The sequence below is a fragment of the Drosophila willistoni genome (genome assembly GCF_018902025.1).
Source record: "Drosophila willistoni isolate 14030-0811.24 chromosome 2R unlocalized genomic scaffold, UCI_dwil_1.1 Seg167, whole genome shotgun sequence".
In the NCBI taxonomy this organism is placed as follows: domain Eukaryota; kingdom Metazoa; phylum Arthropoda; class Insecta; order Diptera; family Drosophilidae; genus Drosophila; species Drosophila willistoni.
This window is the reverse complement of record NW_025814050.1, coordinates 8952348-8979330: the sequence shown is the minus strand read 5'-3', so window position 1 is coordinate 8979330 and position 26983 is coordinate 8952348. Positions and strand designations below refer to the sequence as shown.

The 26983-nt window shown below is 35.1% G+C and overlaps 4 protein-coding genes, 1 long non-coding RNA gene and 1 pseudogene across 5 annotated transcripts; 4 read left to right on the top strand and 2 right to left on the bottom strand.

The window, feature by feature from the left end:
• Positions 1 to 837: 837 nt before the first annotated feature.
• On the bottom strand, positions 838 to 3967 carry LOC6643775 (aspartate aminotransferase, mitochondrial). Its single transcript, XM_002067063.3, has 4 exons — positions 3786 to 3967; positions 2220 to 2379; positions 1807 to 2157; positions 838 to 1740 (listed from the first exon to the last, which is right to left on the bottom strand). The coding sequence occupies exons 1-4, from the start codon at positions 3851 to 3853 to the stop codon at positions 1045 to 1047; spliced, it is 1275 nt and encodes a 424-aa protein (XP_002067099.1). The 5' UTR covers positions 3854 to 3967; the 3' UTR covers positions 838 to 1044.
• Positions 3968 to 4520: 553 nt separating this feature from the next.
• On the top strand, positions 4521 to 5200 carry LOC6643774 (NPC intracellular cholesterol transporter 2 homolog a). The gene has a single exon (XM_002067062.4). The coding sequence runs from the start codon at positions 4651 to 4653 to the stop codon at positions 5098 to 5100; it is 450 nt and encodes a 149-aa protein (XP_002067098.1). The 5' UTR covers positions 4521 to 4650; the 3' UTR covers positions 5101 to 5200.
• Positions 5201 to 8027: 2827 nt separating this feature from the next.
• Positions 8028 to 8790, top strand: LOC6643773 (annotated as a pseudogene).
• Positions 8791 to 12745: 3955 nt separating this feature from the next.
• LOC26529582 lies at positions 12746 to 14219 on the bottom strand. The gene has a single exon (XM_015178093.3). It carries the CDS (start codon positions 14117 to 14119, stop codon positions 12815 to 12817), a length of 1305 nt encoding a protein of 434 aa, XP_015033579.1. The 5' UTR covers positions 14120 to 14219; the 3' UTR covers positions 12746 to 12814.
• A 1175-nt stretch (positions 14220 to 15394) lies between these two features.
• On the top strand, positions 15395 to 16183 carry LOC124460250. Its single transcript, XR_006954179.1, has 2 exons — positions 15395 to 15629; positions 15687 to 16183. It is a non-coding gene; the product is annotated as an uncharacterized LOC124460250 (long non-coding RNA).
• A 2158-nt stretch (positions 16184 to 18341) lies between these two features.
• LOC6643772 lies at positions 18342 to 19336 on the top strand. The gene is made up of 2 exons (XM_002067060.4): positions 18342 to 18927; positions 18999 to 19336. The coding sequence occupies exon 1, from the start codon at positions 18457 to 18459 to the stop codon at positions 18859 to 18861; it is 405 nt and encodes a 134-aa protein (XP_002067096.1). The 5' UTR covers positions 18342 to 18456; the 3' UTR covers positions 18862 to 18927; positions 18999 to 19336.
• The last annotated feature ends 7647 nt before the right edge of the window (positions 19337 to 26983 follow it).

The window sequence follows — 26983 nt, the reverse complement described above, 5'->3', positions numbered from 1 at the left end:
ACAAGACAAAAAGGTTAACTTTAAGACGAATGTGAACGAGTTATGGCATATCTAAACAATTCATAACTTTCTTATCTATGGACAATTGCTGTCTAGAGTTATTGATTCATTTGAATTACTTGTTATTTGTCCTTATCTTATTGACCAAAGGCGTTGTCCTGATATCTTTCTTTAAAGAGTATTGTTTGATTTTGATTTCTAGATATTTACTTTTCACAATCATCAGTTATGGATAAATGTTGTTAAGTCTTGGTTATTGGAATGCAAAGAAACACGATGCAAAACGAAATACATATATTAGCTGCAAAATATCTTTAACTCGTTTCGGTTTAAGGAACATTTCAACTTTTTGAAAATTTATTTATGATTTATATACAATTCCTCAAAATTTTATATTGATAACCCTTTTATGAGGTATATTATTTTTCGTCCGTACTCTTGCTTATTTTCATTTATTACAAAGCTGTGAATCTCAGCATCTTAGTTTAGCTACGCCCAATACTAGTCTCAGAGTATTTCGAAAGTTTTTTTTCTATTTTATACTGATTATAATCCATTTTGTAAAGGAAAACATTCCAAAAATAAGCTAATTCGAGTTAAATTAAACACTTTTTGAAAATTCAAGCAGTGCGAATTGAATATATAAAAAACTTATCTCGAAAACAATTTTAAAAAAATTGATGCAAATGGGATACAAGCGTATCCCGATCCTAGTCTACATATTTAGTTTATCAAAGTCGATAGGAATTCTCTTAGTCTAATTCATTCGTTAAATGAGGCCAAATACCATGACGAGAACCCGTAGATAATGTACCGATTTTATATAATCTATAGATATAGTTTTCAACATTTGATATGCTTTATTATGAAAGGCAGATAACTTAGCTTATATACAAGTCAGAAGACAAATCGAAAGAGAAAATGCAATGTTTATCTAAAAGTTTTGTGTTTTGTTTTTTTCATTTGTAATTTCGTGCTAGAAAATTCGTACAAGTGCCAATAAGTATCTAATCAATCTTTCTACTTAAGCTCTCATCTTAAGATTTACTTGGTAACAGCGTGTATGCTTTCGGCCAGGTAATCCACATTCTTGCTAGTCACACCGGCCATGGAGACGCGACCATCACGGGTCAGGTAAACACTGTGTTCTTTGGTTAGTTTATCGACCTGCTCGGGCTTCAGGCCAGTGAAACAGAACATACCGATTTGGTCAACAATGTGGTTCCAGTTTTGGGAAGAGCCAAGCTTCTCAAGATTAGCCTTGAGCTTGCCACGCACATCGATAATACGATCGGCCATGACCTTAACGTCCTTCAGCCACTGTGATCGGAGATCGTCGTTATTTAGGATCTCGGCAGCAAGACGAGCACCATGAATGGGAGGATTGGAGTACAGGGCACGAATGAGTATCTTAATTTGGGACATGACACGAGCTGCTTCCTCCTGGTCGGAGCAAATGACGGTATATGCACCAGCACGTTCACCGTACAAGCCCATATTCTTGGCAAAACTCTGGGCCAAGCAGAAATCATGACCATCGGCTTCGAAAATGCGCACAGCGAAGGCATCGTTGTCCACATCTCCGGTGGCAAAACCTTGATAGGCCATATCAATGAATGGATACAATTTGCGATCCTTCACCACCTTGGAGATCTCACGCCACTGTTCATGACTTGGATCCACACCTGTGGGATTGTGAGCGCAGGCATGCAGCAATACAATGGAAGACTCTGGGATTTTCTGCAAATACATCAATCAGATTTTAAAAGGTTAAGGAAAAGTTTTCCCATTATGGATTTAACTTACCTTAAGATCTTCAATCATTCCATTGAAATCCAAATTGCAGTGCTCGGCATTGTAGTAACGATAACGTTTCACCGACAGACCGGAATGCTCGAAAATGGGAACATGATTGCCCCAAGAGGGTGAGGGCAAGTAAACCTCACGATTGCCTTTCCAGAACTTGCTCAGGAAGGCGGCGCCGACACGCAGAGCTCCTGTGCCACTGATCGTTTGAACAGTGGCATTGTGCTTAGCCTTCAAACGTTGCGACGATGGACCCAAAGCCAATTCAATGGCCTTATTGTAAAACTCGGGGATACCAATAATTGTGGAATATTCCTTGTCCAGAGCACGGGAAATTAAACGTTTCTCGGCCTAGTGAAGAGATTATTAAGTTAATGACCAAGCTGAAACTATAATCCCAAGCAAAGACTCACCTCACGCACACTGGGCAGGACATAGGGTTTGGTATTATCATCACGATAGGCGCCAGCGCCGAGATTGATCTTCTTGGGATTTGTGTCCTTCTTGAATGCTTCGGTAACACCCAAAATGGCATCTGGCGGTCCCATTTGTACTTCGGTAAACCATGACGATCTGTGTAGATTAAAATTTATACAAATTAATGCCCTTTAGTCCTCTAAATCAAATATTATCTTGTCTTATCATTGAAGCCAAATTAAATTTGCAGATTTGCTATAAACTTATCGCTGCCTTTATTAACTGGGTTATCTTATTCCTGTCTAGCACTTTGACCAAATAATCAGTTTCTTTTTCTTGACTAAAGTTTGAAAGTCATCTGTAGGTTTTTGCACCCCCACACACACACTTGAAAACCCCCACCCGTGTAGATATGTAGGGGGTCGTTTATTAACAACTTGCTTATCACTTGATCGTTTGGTGGGTCGTCGTTGTAAACAACCTACAATGATTCTCTGTTCAACGAGGGCGAACAGAATATATATAGTACACAAATCGTGTCTACGTCAGTGATAAGCCTTATCCCTCTCTTTTCTCTTTTGCTGACGCAATTTTTCTCCCATATTATGCAAAATGTTTGAATAAGACCAAAAAAAAAAAAAAAAAAACAAAGAAGGAAATTAATTATGGCCACCTGTCGGTCGGTCGGTCAAAGTTTTTGATTGGTATTGTTTGATTAGCTTCCGTTTTTATTACTTTTCAATTTCTGGTTGATATTTCCGAACCATGCAAGTCGATAAAAAAAATAATGAAGAGTTTATAAAGAAAAATAGTTCATAAAAATCAAAACACGCGACAAAAGCGTGATATGTCAACGTTACACTACCCTAACCAATCCAAGGCATATTGATTTTGCTAAATATCTAGAACACTTAACAAATGAAATAAAGTAGTCATTGTTATAATAAAACTCATTGTCTTTAAGTGATTTATACCAAAAGTTATACCAAACTAATTAAGTAATGAATTTTGGCTGGTAGGGTATTTAAAGTGCTTTATGCAAAGCAACTGAAGCATATAATTTTCTTCTAGCTTTTACTTTTTAGATAGAACTGAATGAAATGCCACGAAATAAGCTTTGTATATATAAAAATATATCTCCCCCACCCCCAACATATATATACATACATATGTACATACTATATATAACAGTTCTCAATGACGTTTACAGTAATACAGATAAAAACAGCTGGATTGCTATGTACATGCATACATTAAGTTGCAATTTAAACTAATTACTTTTTGCAATACAAATGTGTCCTCTATATTCTATATATTACCCTCCTCATGCAAAAGAGAATTTATTCCGACATAATAACGTAAAGCGCGTTACAAATGTACATAAATCTCCAGTGACTGCAATGCAAACAGATATGTAGACACAAACATAGACCGGCAAATGCAATGACCTTGACAAATGACACTGCATTGCTCTGTACGTGTCTGTGTGTGTGTCTATGTGCAACGTGTTCCCACCAAAAACAAAAACAACCACAAGTTTAACCACAGCTTGATCCACTTACTTGCAACGCAAGGCGGCGGGTGCCAAACGATTAACCGACAACAAGCTGCGCTGACAAATTTGCGACATTTTTTCTTCTTTTTTTTTTAGTAAAAATAAATTATTAACAATATAAACTTTTTGCTAAATGCCGCCCAAATAAAATGCCAACCGGTGCTGCGTACGTGTTGCAAAATACTGCAAAGAAAAACAGACCCAAAAAGCTTTTTCCTCTGCTTGCCTAATACCGCGAGCACAGTGGTTCTAGAAATGTAGATAGATTTTATCAAGTTACTAGTGGAGATAACTTCTCACTGTGGTGGTGGTGAAATTATTACAAAAAGAAATTATTAAATTCAACAGTTTAATTTTTTGCGATATGAAAATGTAAAGACAACTTCTTGATTGATTGCAAAAGTTGTAGTTTTTACACATAGTTGGACCACTGCAAGTACTGCATAGAAAAATAGACCCCAAAAAGCTTTTTTTCGCGTGGTGAAATGAAATAAAAAACAACAAAAATAACAACTTCTTCAAATCAAATCAATTCGCTCGGCGCGCTCTTTCTTCCCTCAAATGCAACAACAGCCACAAGGCCGAATTCGCTCGAGCGGTAAAAAATTAAATATTCGCCATAGCTTTTTGCCCTCTCGCCGTACCTTCATGCCTATTCGCCGTATCTTTTTGCCGTCTCGCCGTAACTTTTTGCATGAATTCGATAGGCAACATTTTTTTATATTTCAAATTTAGAATTTTCACTTGCCGATTTTCAGTAGATTTTTAGCTGTCGCAGGGGAAAACGAAAGCAGATAACAGTTGGCTTAATTTTATTGTCGCATAATCACCTTGTAATTTAATTAACTCGGCGTTTCGTTTTCGGAAAAAAAATGTGGAAATTGTGCTTTCTCTGGTTCGGTCTGCTAATGGTGACCTTTGTCCAAGGACTGGGATTCACAGATTGCGGTTCAAAGACCGGAAAATTTACCCGTGTTGCCATCGAGGGTTGTGATACAACCAAATCGGAATGCATTCTAAAGAGGAACACAACAGTCAGCTTCTCCATTGATTTCGCATTGGCCGAGGTCGCATCGGCCGTGACAACTGTGGTTCATGGCAAGGTTTTGGGCATTGAGATGCCATTCCCCTTGGCCAATCCCGATGCTTGCGTCAATAGCGGCCTCAAGTGTCCATTGGAAAAGGATGAATCCTATCGCTATACAGCCACATTGCCAGTCCTGAAGACTTATCCAAAGGTCTCTGTGCTAGTGAAATGGGAATTACAGGATCAGAATGGTGTTGATATAATCTGTGTGGAAATACCAGCAAAAATTCAGTAACTGTAAATAATTTTACAATCTAAAATAATTGTTGTTAAACGGAAGCCTCAAGTTGTATTCTTATTGTAATCTAATTTAAAATAAAGAAATATGAAATTAACTAACTTGTACGTTTGTGTGTGGCGTGTGTGGGGGCGGTTGTGTGCGGGGGGTAGGCCTCTTGTTATTCGCTTTGTTTGCTTTTGATTGCATCTTCCGCTTTGCTCTGTAGTCGTCACATTTACACATACTTATTTACATATACATATACACTTTCGTTCGTAAGTGTGGACTTCTGATAAGATGATGATTCAAATGGAAAACAGAACAAACGTCTGTTAACCGAAAGCTGACTTGGAGAAAGCTTTAAGCGCCAAGTCAAGAGTTTGAAATGATCATGAATTTTAATTGAATTAATTATTATATTACCTTAACCCCCAAAAACAATTGGCAATTGAAACTTAATTAAGAATAGTTTATTCTTGGAAACAACTTTTAATAAGATGGTTTTATTCATATTTTAAAATGATTCATTTGTGGAAACATTATTTAAAAAATTATTTTTATTCAAATTTTTATTAAGTGATTAAAAATGTCATTCACGAGTAGAGTAATAAAAGTAAAAATTTCTTCTAAAACAAAAAAGTTTTTATTTTAGACCTAGAGACGGCAAAAACATAAGGTTTAATAAAACTCAAAATGGTCTACAAAAATTACTATATTTCTCTTTTTGTTGGAATTTTTTTTTCTTATTTATTTGCTATAGCGCAATTTTTTAATACCCATATAGATCACAAGCCATGTAAAATATCTTAAGAAAGTCGTTTCTTCCAAATCAATTCGTCACACGTTTTATCAATTAGAAATTTACTAAAAGAAAATTTGAGTCTTATCAACGGTCTGGATTTTCCCCGGTAAAGCCTTGGCACATACAAAATACTCTGAGTAAATGTAATAATTAATAGTAACAACTAGAACATACCCTATACGCCTTTTGTAAAAGATAAGAAGTTTTAAAATTTCATAAGATTTATTAACGTCTAGCCGGCTAAAAGCCAGTCTTAAAATAATTCTAGCTCCTCAGTATCCAGTATTATAAGATTTTTAAGTTACCATTAATGTTAAACAAAAAAATTAATTAGAGACAATAAATCGTTTTTGTGAGAAAATTCCCCTCTTTCATCGCTAATAAGTGTTTTAGCTGATACATATTTTCTCTTTTTTTACTAGAAAATAAATAATTTGTTTATTCTTTTCAATCAAAACTAATGTTTACGTGGATTTTTGACAAGCTTCCTGCGTCGTTGATTTAATGTTCATTTAAATGAAGAAATTGACAAAAAATTTAATAAATAAAAATTTCTTAAAATTTTAAATAAATTCATTTGCTTATTTTGAAGTTAGAATAATGTCGTGCAATCTGCATTGAAATCTGAAACTACATTTTTGGCCAATTGTGATTATGATTATATTTTTTTTTCTAAAATTTGAGTAGAAATAAATTTAATTAACCAACTGTTTTTAAGTTTACTTAATGCTGATTTAATTCATTTATAACTTTTTGAAATCGGTTGGAAATTGGCCAAAATACAAAAGAATTCAAATTAGCCAAAAATTTGTGTTTAAAACTTTAAAATTAAAAATAAGTATTTTTTTCCGAATATTTGGATTTTTGGAATGCTACAGTCCCCGTGCTGGCTTAATTCGTCACTGTAAAATTTATTTAAAAAATTTTTCAACACTGAATGGGTTTTTGTGAATGATACCGATACGGGGTTTGGACTACTGATGTTTAGAATTTCAATAATAGAATTTATTACATTCTAAGCGTATATACCCAATCACATAATCGATAATGGGTAGAATAATAAAAAATGCCCATTATACTACGGCTGATAATATTCTTTTGTTTGCGAATTCGATGACTGATAATGAGTAAGTCGTTTTCAAAACAACAAAGACAAGTGTATTGTATACGACAATGTTATTTTGTGTGGGTCAGTTTCAGTTTCATTGCTTTGGTTTCAAATTTCGATTTCTGTTTATTGAAACAAAGAATTACTCGACTGATAAGAAGAGGGGGAAGGCTGTGGGAGCTGCAAAACAACTGAATATGCATATCAGAACGAAGTCGAATGCCAAATGGTAGAGAGGAACAGCTGAAAACAACAAGAAACACAAATCAACTGCAATGCTAGTGCATTTTCTCAATTTTCACAAACACACACATGGAATGGCTTCGAATGAGAAGGAAGGAAATTCGTCGGCTTAAATAGAAGGGGGAAAATCTTCACTTTCGCATAGATAGGTTTCCAGCTAGAAGATATTATTCCAAATGCCAACAAATTTCAGACTTAAATTGAGAATCTATTCAACTCCCAAACTCAATAGAATTCTTGTTTGGGTTAACAATAAAATTAATGAAAGTTTTACAAGTGATTTATGTATAAACTTCTTTCTTTTTTTTAATTGTAGAACATTTCATAGTAAGATTTTTGGGCTTTCGATGTTGTTATACCTATTTAAAAAACACTTTTTCGGGATCTAAAAGAAATAAAATCGAAAAAATTCAAAAACATTTACAATCGTCAAACTAGTAGAAAGATTTGAAAATCACCTTACTGAAATTGTTTAAAAAATTATTTGTATACCGTAATAATTGAAGGTTATAATAAATTTTCAATGCTATTAATTTGGACAAATATTTTATCACAAAAAAAAAAAAATAAGAATAATATGTTTAAGATAAAAATAATTTTGAGTGTTAAAATATTTTTTAACATAATTTGACAATTTCTTTTGAATTCTACATTTATTAATTCTACTAGATTTGCAATTTGTTACATGTTTTTGCAACTTTTGAAAGAAAGTTGAATACCTTTTAGTCTACATCTAATTTTGAGTGAAACAAGCAAAAAGAAAATACATATAACAGAAAAGAAAAACAATTACCATAAAAGAAAGAGAACTTTATCTAACTTTTTAAAGCTAGAGAACTCTATCACAATATGTACAACACATAACACATATCCGAAATTCACTCCTAATGTTTGTGGTTTGTGAAAATGCCTTCAGCGAACACCGAAGATTTGAGGCAAAAGTTTCTAGTTGTCCAACAACAACGCTCGGCACCACCCAATTTGGCCAGCGATTCCACCAACACGACGATGATGATGACAACTAGCGGCGCGGTTGGATCAGCGGCAGCAGCAGCCGGATCGCCAGGAACGACGAACCGGAACGCACATATATATTTCCGGGAAGTGTGAGTCCTGTTATAGGTAGCGCACCCGGTGGAAATGTTATTCCGGGTGTGGCCATTCTCCAAATCCCTCATTGTCTGCAGGTCAGCGTGGTCATGCGCGATCTGTTAGTCATGGTGGTGGCGCCATTGTCAGAGCTGGTGGTAGACCCATCAAGTCCGCCATGAAGGGCCATCAGCGTGCCTTCTCCCAGGGTCAGATCACCGATTCGCCGCCAGGAAATTCTAAACCCAGCGGACGTGGGCATAGTCGAGTTGGTTCGAAAACCGATTTCATTCTACCCCCCGGCCATAAAGATGAACCCGCCAGGGAGCGGGAATTCGGTCCATCGGCACCAACTCGCGGCACGCATCCCGCTCGGAATCGATCTATACATTGCGTCGCACCGAGGCCCCAACATGGTAAAAAGTGTACATATCTGTTGATAATTTATGAAATCGATGACAAACAATTGGAAAAATATATAACTTATAAAAGAGTGTTGTCAAAATGATTAATTAGCATAATTAATAAAACTACAAGCAATTTGCAGGTGGCATATTATCTACCTACTTACTATATGAATGTGCCATTGTTCAGTACTTTAAATGTTGTACGTTAGACAACTACGAAATATAATTAAAAATGTCAAAGTTTTTTTTATTAATAACACAAATCTTGGCCATAAATGTTTTCAACTATCGAACCGATAACCAGCGGTTTGTGATTTCGAAAAATTGGATTAGCTATGTGAAGTTTTGGCACTACTTCATTATTTTGCCATATTTCTGTTTGCTTTTCTCAGTCACCTTTCCAAATATTTTGGCATTGCTGGGACAGTGGAATGTTAAGAGCGCCTTGTACTACTTGTTCATGGGGATCTTTTACACTTGGATAGTTAGTGTATTGCATTGCGGTTGGTTTCTCGCCTTCAGGGCTAATGAAATGTGTCAGTTATTGAATCGATTAAAAAAACTCAGTAAAATACATTTTCTTTTGTTTGGTAGGCCAGTGCATATTTCACGATTTAATTTATTCTGTCAATGGCTAAGGGAAATGGCTCTGTTTATCTTTTTTGTTGCTGCTGAGGACTTTTTTTTAAACTCATTTCAATATTTCGAAAAAATACACGGTCTACGTCTACTGATCGCATTCTGCTTCATTGACTTTGTTATGTTAAAGCATTATCATTTGATAAAAGAACTGGATGATTTTTTTGAAAATCGTTTACCCAGACAGAATGTGGACTGGTCATTGTGCCTGAAATACTTAGAAGAATTATTAGCTCTACGTATGAATATGCAGAACATTGGCTGGATACCTCAGACCTTAAGATTAATTATGGAACTTTGTATTGTGCTTATATTTGTTTTTGTAAACAATTCGGTGTTAAGTCGAAAGAATCTTAGCGGAATCATTGTGGCATTTGTCATTTTTGTTTCTCTTATGTCACGAATGTGGCGTGTGATTCGCACAGCCCGCAAAATTATAGAACTGGAGCGGAAAATATTTAATCATCTTTATCTGCATGAAATACGTCGACTGTTAAAATGTCATCCAACTAAAATTTGGAGAGAACGATCAGTAAGTGCATTTTCCACGGACAATTTAGATTTTTATATTAAATCTTTTATTTTCAGTTAGACCAAATGCATTTCAAAAGAAATTTTTTAATCGAACGCACCGAGACCATTTGGAATTACATCTATATACGGCGTTCTCTTTTAATTGAGACATGCGATTTTGTATTTGTCAATTGTTTGTTCTTAGCTAGTATTAAGTGGGCTTACCCGGACTATTGAAAATTAATGGTAATTAAAAATTATACTCCAGAGTAATACTATTTATGGGTTTGTTGATTTCTTAAAAGTATTTACATATTCATTCTGATTAGTGTTTAGGTTTAATGGTTAACATGGATGGCTTTTAGAAAATTACTAATGAAAGATATGTTTTAATCGATGAGGGGAGAACTTTATTTTTAGTAGGTTGTTCTGTAAGTTTTGGTGTCTGAGTATTATTAGTTGTGGGCATTCCGTTTTTAGGTAAAGTAGTGATAGTTTTGTGTTGAAAGACTGAAATAATGTATTTGTAATGGGTGAGTGCTAAGTCTCCCAATCCGATTCTAGAGAAATAAACTGATCTGGTTTTTTTGATAATGGTGGGAGGATTGAATCTTACTGATTCATTTATAAATTGTTAATGATTCCTTAATGATTAATTAATGATGATGTCTTCTTAGTATTCATAAATGCATTTAGTTCTAATAAAATTACTTTATGTATGTAAAACTAATTACAAATTCCACATTCAAAAGGGATTGTTCGGAGATGTCTAAAAAGATGGTCATGTCAGTTTCTTCAGGTCGTTTCACAAAATTTTAAGGCTATGGTTAGTTTCTTAAATACTAGCATTCCAAAGAGGATTCAAACGAATAAACCGCGTTCCATTTCCACTTCCTGGTGCGTTTCTCGACTAAATTAAGCTTTTCTCAATATCAATCATATTACAATAGATGGCGCCTTTGAGGCTTCTAAACTTCTCTTTGAAAATAACTGACTGTACATGTTTACCATATATTTTTGTAAATATGAAAGTCATACATATTTCGGTTGCTCAGTGGTACCCTTTTATTCGACTTCTGAGATCATAAAAACGAAAATAAATATCGAATGTGTTTTACCATGATGCTAAACAAATGACGAAAGAGATAAACATACAGAAAACCCATCTAAGAGTAGTGAAAAATTTAGGAAAAGTTTAATATACAGATACTAGAGAGCTGCATGAATTATAGAAAAGTCAAAGTCAAATGAATCCATTGAAATTGAATTTAAATGAATAAATGACAACTTCACAATGAAATGAATGAGTGTAAATGTAAGTACTTGTCAAAACTCCAAAAATACATAATACAATGAATTGAGGGGCAAAGCATCAATATGCACTAAGGCTCTGGAATGATTCCAATTGTCTTATTTTGATTGGGACGTTTTAAAGCAACAACAACAAATAATTTGATCAAATACGAGGGCAGTCCGATAAGTACTTATCCTACAAATGAAAAACGAACATTTTTGAGAAGTGTAAATTTATTTCTCAACATAGTCTCCTTTAAGGTTGATACACTTGACCCAGCGATGTTCCAACTTTTTTAACCCGTCTGAAAAAAAGTCATCTCCATGGCGGCGATGACTTCCTCATTCGACTCAAATTTCTGCCTGGCGAGTGACTTTTTTAAGTTTGCGAACAAAAAGAAGTCGCACGGGGCCAAGTCTGGAGAATACGTGGGATGGGGCAACAGCTTGTAGCCTATTTCGACAAATTTGGCTATGGTGATGGCGGAGGTGAGAGCCGTTTCGTTGCCATGGTGAAAGAGCAAATGAAGCTGTTTTTTCTTTAATTCAGGGTCGAATCGGGACAATAATTCAGCATAGTAGGCCCCTGTTCCTGTTTTGCCTTTCTCCAGGTAGTCGATGTAGATCACACCTTGTGAATTCCAGAAAACGGTGGCCATCACCTTTCCGGCTGATGGGACAGTCTTCGCCTTCTTTGGAGCAGATTTTGGTTTTTGAACCCGATACCAACAGTATTGTAATCTGATTAGGTTCCCAGTCATATAGTCATATAGTAATCACATATAGTTCAAAAATATACCATACAAACAAATACTAAATACTAAAATCAGAATTGGGATTCGAATGCATTCGAATCATAGCAACTCATTGTCTTACTTTCTAACTCATTTAATTCGTTTGAATTTAGTGCGACTGATTATTTTTGTTCACTTCGTACACTCTTTCACTTGATGTCGATTTTCAAAGTCATTCAATTTATTCATTTTGTTTTGAATATTGTTAACTCAAATTAATTTTTCTATCATTCATGCAGCTCTCTGACAGTTACTGACCAAACTTCTGTTCACATAAAAAGCTACACTTACTTTTTCATCGATTTTTAAACTTCAACATGTAAAGTTGATATGTAAAGTTCAGATATTTATAAGCCTGCTATATGTCCCAATTATGATTGGTATGTAACTTTAGTTATGGTGCATTAGATGATATCTTTAAGCTATTTTGAACTACTCCTAGTAAAAAGTCAATACGTGTGATTGTGATGTCAAGAAGAAAAAAACTCTCGCCGCTCAAGCTGTCTCAATTCTTTAAAAACTTTAAAAGTTTTAGCATTGCAATCAAAGGACAATAACAAACATTTGATGACTTTTCAACTTTCCCCCACCGTCGTCTTTCCCTCTAACCTTCTATTTTTCTACACTTTGTACGCTTTTACACTAATATATGGACATAAAGTTGAAATTTATTGTCTGCCATATATAGTTGACATTTGGGGCTGGAGTTCAATAAAGTAAAAGCAAAGAATACAAAGCGAAATGACAAGCATAAAGGTTGCCATCGTTTCAATGACGTTGTAAGTACAATTTTTATTAAGATACACACATCCGTTGTACAAATGTTTTCTTTGTTATTCGATTATTGCATTTTCCTAAAACTAGCCCCGAGAAAAACCAGCATGCCACAAAAAAAGACCGTACAGCGGACCTTTTCAATATCCCAAACACCATCCCGATCGCAGAAGAGAAACTCATAGACATTTCTACAAAATGCACCACACGATCTTAAGATTCGTTGTCGACGACTGGGTAGGGTTATCACAGCTTCGTCATCACTATCGTCACGTAGGTCGACGCGACCCATTATATCCTTTACTTCTTTACGCTGCTCTCCTAGTTTTTGATCGTCGCTCAGATATTCATAGGTATTCAGTTCCTGTTCATGCTCAGAGATGCGATCCGTTTCAAGGCGATCTGGAAGGAGTGCCAACTCTTTTTCAGGGCTTCGCCACCAAGCAAATCTGAAAGCACTTAGCATTGGCTGCTCATTTGGTTTTGCTTTGACTGCAGGTTTCTCTTCAACCATTTCATCCAAAGAACTATGAAAACTGTCAATAGAATCACTTTCATGAGGTGTGGTCATACTGTCAACAGAGACTTCATCTTGATCCGTTTCAATGTCGGCGAAGTTAACAGGTTCCTGTGTATAATGCTGAAGTTCTTCATAGTCAAGGCCATAGGGATAAGTGTGAGGTTGTTCCTCGAATGTGTTATTCAATTGATGAGTTATTCGAGTTACTCCTCGGTTTGTTGTATCGTCTTGCTGTTGTGGATTTGATTGATAAACTTCAATATTCTGCACGCTCTGCTGCTCTCCACCGCGAAATCGTTGAAAAGGTGCCAATTGTCCTTCCAAACCTTTCCATATTCTTAAAGGCACTTCCTTAGCCAAATTTAATAACAGACCCGGAGCCTTAGCGAGAGCTGAGGATAAAATAGAGGGCTCTTGCGTTACTCGTTGCCGTTTATAAGTACGTCCAATGTTGTGGGGCAGCGGTGAGGGCCAGAGAGTGCGATTACCACCAATATTATGAACCGATGGTGTTGTCATGGTTCCCGCATTCTGTGACCGACTGATCTCGTATAATCCGGGTGAGGGAGAACGAGTGTTCACTCTTGGTCGAGCTGGCAAAATCTCTGATCCCATGCTTCTGGCATACAAATCGTTTTGATAGTCTTTGTCCTTCTCCTTGGCTATATAGTCCAGGGCACGCTGTTGAGCACTCTCCTCAATTATGGCCACATGCAGCCGACGTTCCAAATGTCGACGATTTCGGCCTGTCATAAAAGTGGGTGTTATCCGATAGTTGCGACACATCACAGACAATTGGGCATCATTAAGTTGCTGCAGCTGGGCGAGTGTCGTTAGTCCGGAGTTTGACATATTGAAGAACTGGCTTCAATTGGTTTGGTCTAAAAATTCATAACACGTCTGACTAAAAATTTTGAAAATATCTCGTATAATTCAGTTGTAGTTTTTAATATTTAGATGAATGATAATAAAAACATAAAATAAACAATTGTGATCTTTATCAAGGCCTAATAAGATTAAGTTCCAATTTCTTATGTTAAAATAATATAATAGGTTACATTTATAAAAGTTACTTTGATTTTCTTTTTAAAGCGTTATATTTATCGATATTTTGTTTAAATGAATGCGATTCTGTACATTTTTCTCCTTCTTATATCAAGCTGATTGCTTGGTCTTGCATACATTACCCATACGCCATGTGGTTATGTTGCCATTCTTCCAAAGTTAAAAGGGAAATGAAACTGTAATTATATTTACGGCAAGGCATCAATCTCCCACAGAGCCTTGTGTAAACTGCTGCACTTTCAGTGACGCCTAGAAAAAAAAGAGGTAAGAAAAATGAACAAAAAAAAAAAAGAAAAGAAAAACACCCATCACGTAAAAAATGAGATTGAATAAAAAAATGAGCTGTTGCCCATTGCAGTTGAGGCCCAACCGAGGCTTTAGTGCCATACTGTTTCATTTACCTTTCCGCTGCCCACCTGGTGAGGAAATCTCATCGCTGTTGCACTGATGCGCAAACTTAATGACTTTCGGCAATTTGCCCAACTTGGAATCTTCTTATAGCAGGTACCATGGATGGCGCCAACACTAACAACAGAATCAGAATGGCCATGGAACATGGACGTGGACATGGTCCCTTCTCTGGCAACTTCCGCTTCGGGTTCAGTTCTGGTTCGCGTGGCTGGCAGGCACTTGGCGCCCATTTACAGTCCAAGGTGTAGCCATAAATCTTCTTAAATGTCGTAAAATCAACACACACAGCAACAGCACTTGTATCTCACAGAGTATTTATTTCGTTTTGGTTTGAGATGGGGTGGGCGTCCTTGCCTTCAGTTCGTTTTGCTGTAGAATTTCCTTCGTTCGAGTCTGGGTCTCTAAGTCTATAACTAATTTACACAGGCAACTAAATGGAAAGCCACTGTCATGGCCGGATTTGATAACCTTTCCGGCACGTGTTGGAAGTCATTGGGAAGTTAACATTTAATGAAAATATTTGCAAATAAATAAGTGCTCTATTCATAGACTTTATAAGAACCAACTCAATTATTTACTGTTAATTACTGGGACGATTCAAAAGCTAAGATCAATTTAATGCTAAACTTTAATAGGTGTTTGGTCCTTGACTTTATGAGAAGCTAAGAAAAAAACAATCTCTCTTCACTTTGTCAGAAAATCACTCTATCTAACGAGACATAAAAAACTTCAATCTTACCTAGACATCTACTATAAATTTGTCAAATGCTCAACGATAAAAATTTACCTGTATATAATACCTGTATTTATAACAGGATGAAAGTTTTAGTGCTTTGTTTCGTATTTTCCTTCCTCATCTTGCAACTCGCATTGGCCTATAACGAAAGTAAGTTGGATGCTTTAAAATATATACAAATCATAACTCGTCCTTTTTTTTGTATAGAAAAATGTGATGATGCGCCAAGTGAAGTGGGTCCTTGCAAGGCTTCATTTCAAATGTGGCGCTATATAAAGGAAATCAACGCATGTGAGGAATTTATCTATGGCGGCTGCCGAGGGACACGAAATTTATTTGATAGCGAAAAGGATTGCATTAAACAATGCCTGAGTTAGGCTACAAAACTGGGGGGGAAACTGAATTCAAAATTCGACATTTCACTAGCGATACGAGACAAAAAGTTAATCTAAAAGTTGCCAGACTGCAAATGCAAAAAGTTGGCCGAATGCGAAAAAATATGATTTGTCTGCAAAGTTAAAACAGATTCTCAGCAAGAATCTTTTCGCATTTAAATTAACTACCGGTGATTTATGGATGATAGAGTTTAAGAAATTTCGATTTACATTGTGTTCATACATATATATTTTTTCTTTTGGTTTTTCGCAATAAATTCTCTGTTTTCACTGCTGATGGGCCAGAACCAATCGAAAACAGTTAAAGAATCTGGTGAAAAATCTGATTCCTTTATCCATTTCCATTTGCATTTAATGTATTTTTCATTAGGCCACATGGCGTATACTTAATCACTGACACCTTTTATACACGTAGCCCAAGAGAAAGAGAGTGTGTGTGTGTGTGTGTTTGTGTGTCAATTGTGTGCCAATTGTGGGGCTCAATGTGTGATTCCTGATCAAATAGTCGCTTTCCCCATGTGACCATTGGCATCGTCTCCCTCTGTCTCCTTTGCTAAATTCAATCAGTTCCGGTTTGTGGGGGTGGGAGGGTATCTCTGCCTCGGCTTACTTAATATGCAGGGCCCAACACAAATTAAAACTGTGCAATACACAGAAGCAGTAGCAAAAACAACAACAACAACAAGAATGACAACGAACAAACGACAACAAACTGTTATTGTTATTTGTACATTGTCCGTTATTAGATTTTCACCAAACAGGACAAAGTTCACCCGACTCTTACATCAGATGTCGTTGGAAAATGCTGCTGTCCTCATGTCTCGACATACATACAAACAAACATATACATATATGTGCGTGCTTGTGTGGCTGTATGCGTGTGTGTGTGTGTCTGTGTCTGTGCGGTGGAGGAAATTAAATTCATTAGCAATTTACACGCCAAAAGTGCAGCAACACCCAACAATGCCAAACCACAGACCCAACGCCGCCAAGATAATGCAATTTTCCAAAGTGGGAAAAGTTAACTCAAACAGCTGCCACATGACCGTCACACGATGAAACCCAAAGAGAAATGTGATAAATTTAATAGTTATATAAGATTTCATTTCAACAGATTTCTTCTAGAACTAGTGGAATAAATAGATTGATCAAATCAGCCGAATACTATGGAACTCACATGGTTATTCTTATGTAGGTTCACTTGCAAGATGTGAACCAAAAGTCTGATATACCAAAGTCATCTGAGGATATAATCCTAAAGATGTCTGCGCCTTTTCGTACCCGGAAAAATTTTGTAGATGAAGTTAATGCTTACCAAAGTAAACCTTACTTTAAATGCACTATTAATTTCGAGTATGGGTGCTGATTATTTTGCCGGTTACTTGGAAATGATCGTTTTGCTTGAGATAACAAAAATGTATTGCACTTTTTTAAAGAATTACTAATGAGCAGAAAGTAAGGTGAATTGAAAACTTTTTAATTATTCTTTCTTCAAAGTAATTCCCTTCATATAATACACTTATGCCAACGTTTTTTCAAATCCTCGAAACATGCCAAATAGTCCCTTTTCGGTTTAGCCATTAGCCCCCCCAATCGACACGAAACGTGTTCCCCGTAGTGGTCGGGGTTACGGAACGATATACGTCGAATTTTTGGCGAAATGGTCACGAAGAATGAGTGCAGTGTGAGGCGGTGCATTATCATGATGCAAAAAGCAAGAGTTGTTGTTTTTACGTTTTAGTTGACGCATCACGCTTAAAGAATATTCCGTATTAACAGTTTGGCGAGGTGAAAGGAATTCATAGCGCACCACACCACGAAAATCAAAAAAAATATGTCATCATTACTTTGATTTTTGAACGACTTTGATGTGCTTTTTTCGGTTTGGCCTTGCCTTTAGAACGATATTCGCTTAAATGGTCGGTTGTTTCATGGTCATAAGCATAAATCCAAGTCTGATCTCCAGTTATCATGTTGTTGAGCCTGTTCTGATAATCAGCACATCAACGACGCCTTTTTTGCAAGAAATTTAGCGGTTTCGGTGTAAAAATCGAAAATGCACTGTTCGATTGGTAAACACAAGCAAAAATATATTACTGATAATGAAACTTCGCTCCGAGGTTACTAGCAATCCTACCAACTCAAAAAAAAAAAATTACTAGCCCGAAATGTTAAGCACGCAAAGTTTAAATTGAAAATTCACTTTACTTTTTGCCCACAGTAGTAAAAATAGGTATATCCATATAATACAAGATTAGAAAAAAAGTGTTTGTTTTAACAATTGTTGTTTAAATACATATCAAGCATTTCAAGCAATTGCCAAAAGTTGAACAGATCCATCGCTGCAAAGATTTGTAATACAAATTTTGTACCAATATGAAAATCAACTTACCTTTGAGATTTTTTTATGAAACTTAATTTACTTTCGAAAATCAACTTACCTTTGCCTTTTCTATATTGGATATATCACAAAATCGTCCTCATAGTCGTCTCACATAACACATTCAATACCTAGAAACTGTTCAACAAACACGAAAATTACATTAAACCTCTATTTTTGGGTCTTTGAATTAGGTTTCAGGATGCTTATACCGGAAGTTAATATGGTGCAGGTCTCTAGGAATGCGCGTATTCAGCGCAAAGAGATTCTGCAGTTTAATATGCCTGGACTGAAAATAATTGATTACAGTGAGATGCAACGATTGGATAAATTCTTTTTGGATTGCCAGGACCTAAGAGATTATTATCGGGATCCGGATAATAAGCTGCACGAACCCTCAAAATTCCGGAATCCTGGACGCTGTGGCATTAAACCAGATCGTGTGATGAGCGAGCTCTTCAAACCAGTAGAATGGGTTACTCAGTCCAAGCCTGTCTACAATTTCATTGAAAAACCACCCAAATCGGACATGGACTTGAATTGGTCGCCTTCCTCTCTTATGAAGGGTCGTTACACTGCTACATCTTGTAGCAAATTTAAGCGTTAAGGGAATTTCTTACATATGTTTATTTTTCAAATTGCTGCAGTTTCATATATATAGATAATTTTAGAAGTAAGTGTTTCCTGCCAGCCTATTATTTCAAGAACACGATTAACATTCTTTCTTTTTTCTATGCACAAAAGATGTTCGGTTTTTTACTCAATTTACGATTCAATTTCATTAGAAAGCACACGAGCGCATGTAAGGCAAACTAAACAGAAACAAAAAGAGAACCCATTGATCCATTTACTGGAACAGAGAAACTGAGAAAACTCAATCAATCAATGACCTTCTATGGATTTGGATATAGGCAGGAGGAGAAAAAAAAAAATCAACAAAAAGCAAAAGATGTAGAAGGAAAACGGAAAGGAAGTTCTGACAGGTTAAAAGAAAATGTCGCTTCAATTAGCCCAACTCTATTTGATATTCGAACAGCATGGAGAAAAAAAAAAGACGGAAACAATAAAAATATCAATTAATATTTGCCTAATCATTCAATTCAATCAGCATAAAGCAGCAAGAACGTAAGAAAGTCAAATCAAATTTTCCATTTCCAAATTGAAGCAACTTTTCGTTTCGCTTTGAAATTTATTTGCCATCGTTTTCTTTCGCCCCCCTCCCTCCCACACGAATTCAGTCAACTGTTAACAACGAAATGTACTTACTCCCAACCCTGATTTGAACGAGTCCTTCAAAGGACATTCCGGGTTAATCAGTTGTCAATTTGTCCTGTTTTGACATCGAATGCATTCGCCCGGTTAACTGGATGAGATTGTGTTGTCCTTCGACTCTTTCATTTGCAGCTACTGTTGCAATTGACCAAATGGCTATCTTTTTTTTTTTCTCCTCAAATGGCTGTCAATGAGCTTGGCGGAAAGAAACGGGGATTTCGTGTTTATTATGTGTCCGCTTAAACCAAGCATTTTGCTAAAAGGAAATGCAGCTAAAAACACGATACAAGATAATGGCAGCATCATTAACGTGCTTAGTGGCTTGGCAATTAGCACTGAAACAGCTATTCAAAATCAAGTATACGTGTAGTAATCCCAGTGTTTCCTTTAGCAATTGTATGAACTGAAAAAACAAAGGAACGGTTGACTGACAATAACTGTCTTTCAGGTTAGCGTGCTATAAAGGTTGCCCTATCTCCCATATATATGTATACCCTATGTTGCTTTACTTTCCTTTTTGCTTGATACTTTCTCTCATTTCCGAAGATGCCCCAAGCCTCGACCCTCCTTCCTAGGTCCTTCTTGCTTTTATTCTCATGTCCCTTCAAAGAGAAAAAGTTTGCCTACTGAAAAAAAAAGCATAATCGAACTGAGAACAGCTACAAGATACATTTTTCAATTTACTACATCTATAAATATTCGACTATCAACCAAATCAAAATCAAATCTTTTACCATTTACATGATGAATGAAATGGAAAATGGGTTGGACGGTATTATTTAAGAAAAACAAACGAGCGAAAATAATTACATACTTATATTCATTTTTGTTTTAATTTGCAAATTTAATTTATAGAATTAATGTATAAATTGTATAAAAATATATGCAAGATTGTGTGAATATGTGTCACAAAGAACGGATTTTTTGTCCAAAATAAATACAAATGGTGTGTTGCCTTTGTTTTCCAATTTTTAAAAATTAAATTAATTTACAAACAAATGAAAAATAATTAAATCTATGTTTAACAAAAGCTGTTATGTATGTGCTAAATAAATATAGGGTATTAATTGTAAAATAAATAACTGGGTCATAGTTTTTTGCTTATTTTATGTACATACCTATAATTATTAGACTTAATTTGGATTAATTAGTATAGTAGTTCCTCGTTTATTGGTTTACTTTTTTGCTTTCCAAAATTCGTATTTCTCGTAGTCTTTTCTTTTTCTGTATGTCGTCTCTCACTAGAGCATCTTACTTTGAGTCAAATAGGACTGGAACATTTCCAGGGTGTGCATTGCCTGAATGAAATCAGGAAAGTTTGAATTAGTATATTCTGTTTTTTTTTATACCCTTTCAGAGGGTATTATAAAATTGGTCAGATGTTTGTAACGCACAGAAGGAGACGTTTCCGACCCCATAAAGTATATATATTCTTGATCAGCATGAGAAGCTGAGTTGATATAGCCATGTCCGTCTGTCCGTCCGTCTGTGCGTATGCGTTTTACTCAGCCGTCTTAAGAGCTATCGGGCTGAAATTTGTTTTCGGGGTTTTTTATTACCCGGGAAAAATAAAGTATGAAAACCATCAGGATCGGACCACTATATCATATAGCTCTAGAAGAACTAGAAGAAACGTTTTTATAAAAATTTGAGTATGCTATGAAATTTACATATGTGATATAAAACCCCAGATCCCAAAATTTGAATGTGATCGGATAAATATAAGAAAAGTTACAGTCAATATAATAATCGGCTCTGCTCCCAGCTCTGCCGGCAGCGCTGCTTGCTGTCTACTACGTTTTTCGTCATCAACAGAGTACATGCATACACACAGACGCAATGCTACATAAAGTGTATGTGTATGCGTGCGTTGCTTTGCTTTGGGAATGTGGAAAGAAGAACAAATTGTAAAATAGAGAGTAAAATTGTTTTGTTTGTATATTGATGAATTGAGTTGCAGAAAACAAACATGTAAAATTATTATTACCAAGGACTGCAAGGGTATATAAACTTCGGCATAGCCGATGTTAGCTTCTTTGATATTTACAATACATACTATTATTTTTGAAATTATTAAAAGATTCACACCGGTTTTAAACAGTAAAAAGTAAAAAGACAAAACAGTGCGACAATGTTTATTCAAATATATGCATTTGTTTATGTGGGATTTGTGCTCACAAGAATTAGAATTGTTATATTAAGTATATTATTTATTTATTTAGTTAATTATTATAGGAAGAATATGGCACAATGGGTTTTTGACAAATTATGTAATTATTTAAATGGAATGTTCTAGCTTCGTTTCGACATTTACACACGCTTCGTTCATCGTTTTCTCTAGACTCCTCGTTTTCAGCTCTGCCTTGCCACTTCGTCTCCTTTTCTTTCCTTGCCACCTCGTCGATCAGCTGCTTCAGGAGTAGGACTGGCCTCACAGCGTTACCATACCATCCCCACATTTATTTCTATTTATTTTCTTTAATGTCCAACAAGAGTTTAACGTTACTTATACTATTATATTTTCCCCCAAAGAGACGTTTTAGAATTTGTTTAGACTAGTTATCTTACATCTAATCAACTTGATTAAACACAAATTAGATGCAATTGTTACCCAAATTCATTAAGTTAACTAGCACGCTGTTTTCACTTGATTGATGTTACGGCAATCACAAGTAGTCTAATTCCTAAAAGGCAAAAACTGACAATCTATAGCTAAATAAGCAATTGACCCTTATGATATGTTCGAATGGCATAAATCATTTATAAAGCCCATGTCGAAAAATAGCAGCAAGAGCCACAATTTGGGCAACAGCAAATCAATCAATATCCAAACTGACAGAAATACTTATGGTACGGTTCATGTTGGCTTTACCCAAAGGGCCATGCAAATGCGAGAAAGTTAAAGCCACAAACACTGATGGCTGTTATGGGTCATTCCATTATTCACCACTCAACCGAGAAAAGGTATAAGCCAAAGGCAAAGACTTACACCTATGCACAGTTTGAATCCATTTAAAATTCAGACAACTTAATCTTCTTTGGGAATCTGCAGGCATAATTAATGCACGACATTTTCCGCTTCTTAACCGTATTAAATATTCGTTAGTTTAAAGACTTTTTGGATAATAAACTTTATGTTTTCAATAGTTTTTGGTGATATAAAAATCATTAGTTTAAGCAGTTACTGCTAAACAGTCTCTCTGCATGTATTGGTAATAAGGTGCGTATACTTAATATTTGTTGATAATATTAAGAACTTGTTAAACAAATGTTTTCAACATTTCAGATTTTTGTTTGAAACTAATTTGCATAGTTGGTTAACTAACATTTATAATTACTTCATTTTGGGATCTATATGCTCCCTGCATTGGGTTCATTATAAGCTTGTTAATATTCGGAAAATACTTTGCATACTTTAACAAATCTCTCATTCCTGATTATGACGACGATGATGATGATGATGATGATGATGATGATTGAGGTGCTTGCAACTTCCACCTGGCAGTGTTTTTCTTTTAACTTTAATTGCCAGGCAATTTCCTTGCCACGGCTGCTTGCCTGCCTTTTCTTGCTCCCTTCGCTTTTCATTAGCTTCGTTCTGTTCTTTTTACCATTTTTTGCTGTTTATTTGTTTTGTGAGACTCTGCATATTTTTGCCTGGAAATTAATTGTTGACATTTGCAAAAAAAAACACAAAAAACTTGAAAAAAAGGAATAAAAATGGAAACGAAGGTTTTTGTTGCGTTAACTTGACTTACTAGAGATGGGGTTAGGAATTTTTTTCTTTTATTAATTAGGCAAACTTTGTGAGAAATGTTATTCCTTTCTTTGCTTGTTTGTTTATTTGTTTGTTTGCGTTGAAGTTGGTTAAGTGAGCATTTGTTCAAGTTGATTAACATTCGTTCAAGGCCTGAAAATGGAATGTGGAATGGTAGTGGCGAATGAACTGCCACAAAAGTTTGCAAATTGGCAAAATGAAATACGTTTAATTCGTTTGATTTATTGCAGCATTAAACTTTGGAAATATTTATGGTTTTTCCACCACACTCCCTTTCAATTTTTATGATATATATAACATCTGAATAACATCTGTATCTGTGTTCTGCTTAAGATAAGTATTGCAGTTGGGATCTTCTTCACAAATTAGCGTTATTGGTAAGTTAAACATATAGGGATTATTATATAAGTAGACAAGGAGATTTATATGTAGCCTACTAGACACTTAATACAGTCTTTATCTTTTTCTGAATTTTCCTTCCTTCGAAGTCGGCCTCATTTTTTTTCGAAAAACTGAGCAAACCAATTTCTTCTTTATGGTATCTAGTCAACGATCTCTAACTAAAGAACCAAAAGACCCAAAAACATCCATTTCAATCCGACTGAGAGAGAGACCAAGGATGTTAAAATTTTATGGGCTTGTAAAATCCATTGAATTACACTCATAAAGTATAAAGTTTGAACGTTTCTCTTATATTAATTACAATTACTTCATGGTAGCTAGAAGTATTTCAGACACTTTTCCACTTGCATATTCCACAAGAAAAACCATTGAAGCATTTTTGGTTTTGTTTTAAAAAATTACTGCTTAGTTTATAACTATAATTCTTATAAATTTAATCAACTTAAATATAAATTGCTAAGAGTAAAAAAATCCGTAGTTATCCATTACAAATATTAAATTTGAATGATAATAACCACAACCTTGTGAAATGCCATCATCTATCTTCATGAAACATTTTTATGGTAATAGATAATTCTTGTTGGTTTGTGTATTTGTGTGTGTGAGTGAAAAACCAATTTCCATGTGAAAACCGCAAAAATGTGCAATCATACATACTATATGTATGCATGTATGTTTGTTTGAGCAGGAAAATGTCGAAAATCTTGCTTTTTGCCGGACTTGACTGTCCGTTCGTCTAACAAAGCTCAAAGTGCATAGAAAAAGAGAGTAAGAGGAAAACCAATTCTTGTCTATACAAAATGCATTACACAAATTGTTAGAAAATTTTAGCGAAAACCACACAAAGACACACACACACAGACACACAAACAAGACAAGGTGGAGTCCTGGTTTGAAAGCTTGTATGGTACCCTGAAGGCTGGTACAAAATGTGAAACATCTGTCAACATTCTGCTCAGACATGTGGGCGACTGTCGCGCGACATTTTGGCTGAAATGCATTTTTGTTACCTCCCACTCCTTGTGGCCACTAAACGCATTTGCCGGCTTGCAAAAAGCGAAGTCCCCAAAAGTAGCTGGCAAACAACAACATCCACATATAGATTGCCTGTATGTATATATGTATCTATGAGCAGGACATCCTGCTCGGTTACTTGCACGTACCGAAAATAGGTTGACATTTCAATCTCTATCTGTGGTTAAGGTTAGTGTCCTTCCCCAATCCCATCGTCATGGCAGTTCCATCGACCATCGACTCTTTAGAGTTGTAGTCATCTTATTTCGTGCATATTTTACAAATTGCATCCGTTTGTCGCATTTGGCAGCCATATTGCATAGCTAAACAACTTCCGCATGACTGATTGTGAGTCAATTACAAAATTGCAAATTCCTTTAGATACTAGTAAATGGGTCTAACGAAAGAGAGCGTCGGGGTGGTTGGTGGTTAAGGGAAAACTTTACTGCTTCAATCCATGCAGGATTTTGGTCATTAGCCTAAAGATTGCAACTATAAAGTTTTTAGTGCCCTAACAACAACAACATGATAAACTTAAACAACAACAGCTGTTTGGTATAATTTTGGGTGAAAACTTTGTGCATACATTGCCTATAAGTGGAAGAGAATTTAAGTAGAGCCAGCAATATATGCTTAAAGTTAGCAAGAGCAACTAAACTTCGAAGAAAAATGTGCTAAAAATATTCAACTGAAACTCTGGTAAAACCTCGTCATGATGGGATAATATAGTAATGGATAATATGGTTCAAGTCCTTATGATATTAACAGAATGCAAACGAACTGAATCTTCTGAATCAAAAACGGGACAATAATACAATTAATGTGCTATTGGTAATGTGGGTAATAGGTTTATTTTGTATCCTTATACTATCGATATTTTCATCATACCTTATTTTTAAATAGTTGACAAAAGGGAAAATATTTCCTCACTAAGAACAATTTTCTAAAATTTTAACATTTATTAAAATATATTTGTCATTGAGAAATTGTGTAAATAATAGTTCGTATTTTGAAAAAGCGTTAGTATTTGTTAAAACAGATATTAACTAAAATAATAAAATATTTTTTTCCGGGTTTTCAAAATGCTATCATATAAAATTCTATGTGTAGAGGGCTTAAACGATTTTTTAACGACATATTCGACCAAGAAAAATAAAAAGATCGCTTGTAACATTTCTAATTAGTTCTTAAGAAGATTCCTCTCGTTTCGAATTAAAGTTTTGTAGGTATCACCTAGTAATACTAACAAATGTATCATAGTTGATCCTCACACTACCAAAGTCATCTCTGTTATCTACATTTATAAGATCCACATACAAACACATAACTATCTAAAATAAGCTAGCAATAAGTAAACTAAATAATTCAGATCTTGTGCGACAATAGAAAATGATGTAAAAAAAAACATCGATGCATCGAACATCGATGTTCTCTTGGCGATGTTTTTCGATGTTTACTGATGTTTTTGTTGATGTCGATGTTCAGCGATGTATCAATGTTTTACTAAAACATTGATCTTATTTTTCGCTTATCAAGTTCTATCATATAGTTATATGAAGCTGTCTTTAAAAAGCTCTTAAAAACTTTACTTAAGTTATAACTTTAAGAAATTTTCAGATTGACAGCAAAGATAAGGTACAAGATTTTTCCTTGACTGGCAAAATGTTAACAGATAAAATAAATTGAATAAGCCCAAATCAGGTAATTGAAAGTTATTTTCGGAAAGTAAAACCCATAAATACATTTTAAAACAGTTTTTGAAAGATAAGGCTAACATTCAGAAAACAGGCCAGTGATATGAAGATAAATTTTAAATACTATTATGAGAACTTTTGATTATTAAAAAATTTTAAACTTTTTTAATTCATAAAAGCATCAGACATACATCGATGCATCGAGATTTTATCCCGATGTTTCAAAACACCATCGACTATTAACATTAATGTTATCGATGAACTCAGCCATCGATGTTTTTATCGATTGTTTTTATCACTAACGTGTACAGTTTATATGTACTTAACATAAAATTTCACAGAAATTTAAATTTATAAAATAAAATAATTTACTAATGAAAAAAATTAGACATTTTTTCTAAATCAACTATTGTATGACTAGCTTTTCAATACAGTAAAAGCTTCGCACACTGAGCTGAGTATTTGCAAAATAAATTTTAAAGCATAATGCATATGCTGAGTTACCACTGCTACCTAAAAGATGATTTCTACCAATAGGTATAAGAAATAAACTGAAAAAAGCGTAAAAA

Excerpts from the sequence above, each read along its gene's own strand:
- LOC6643772 (XM_002067060.4), top strand. The coding sequence starts at position 18,457 with ATGCTTATACCGGAAGTTAATATGGTGCAGGTCTCTAGGAATGCGCGT.
- LOC26529582 (XM_015178093.3), bottom strand. The coding sequence starts at position 14,119 with ATGTCAAACTCCGGACTAACGACACTCGCCCAGCTGCAGCAACTTAAT.
- LOC6643774 (XM_002067062.4), top strand. The coding sequence starts at position 4,651 with ATGTGGAAATTGTGCTTTCTCTGGTTCGGTCTGCTAATGGTGACCTTT.
- LOC6643775 (XM_002067063.3), bottom strand. The coding sequence starts at position 3,853 with ATGTCGCAAATTTGTCAGCGCAGCTTGTTGTCGGTTAATCGTTTGGCA. Across the intron at positions 2,380-3,785 it reads CCCGCCGCCTTGCGTTGCAA|ATCGTCATGGTTTACCGAAG; the intron begins GTAAGTGGATCA and ends TAATCTACACAG. Across the intron at positions 1,741-1,806 it reads GAATGATTGAAGATCTTAAG|AAAATCCCAGAGTCTTCCAT; the intron begins GTAAGTTAAATC and ends ATGTATTTGCAG.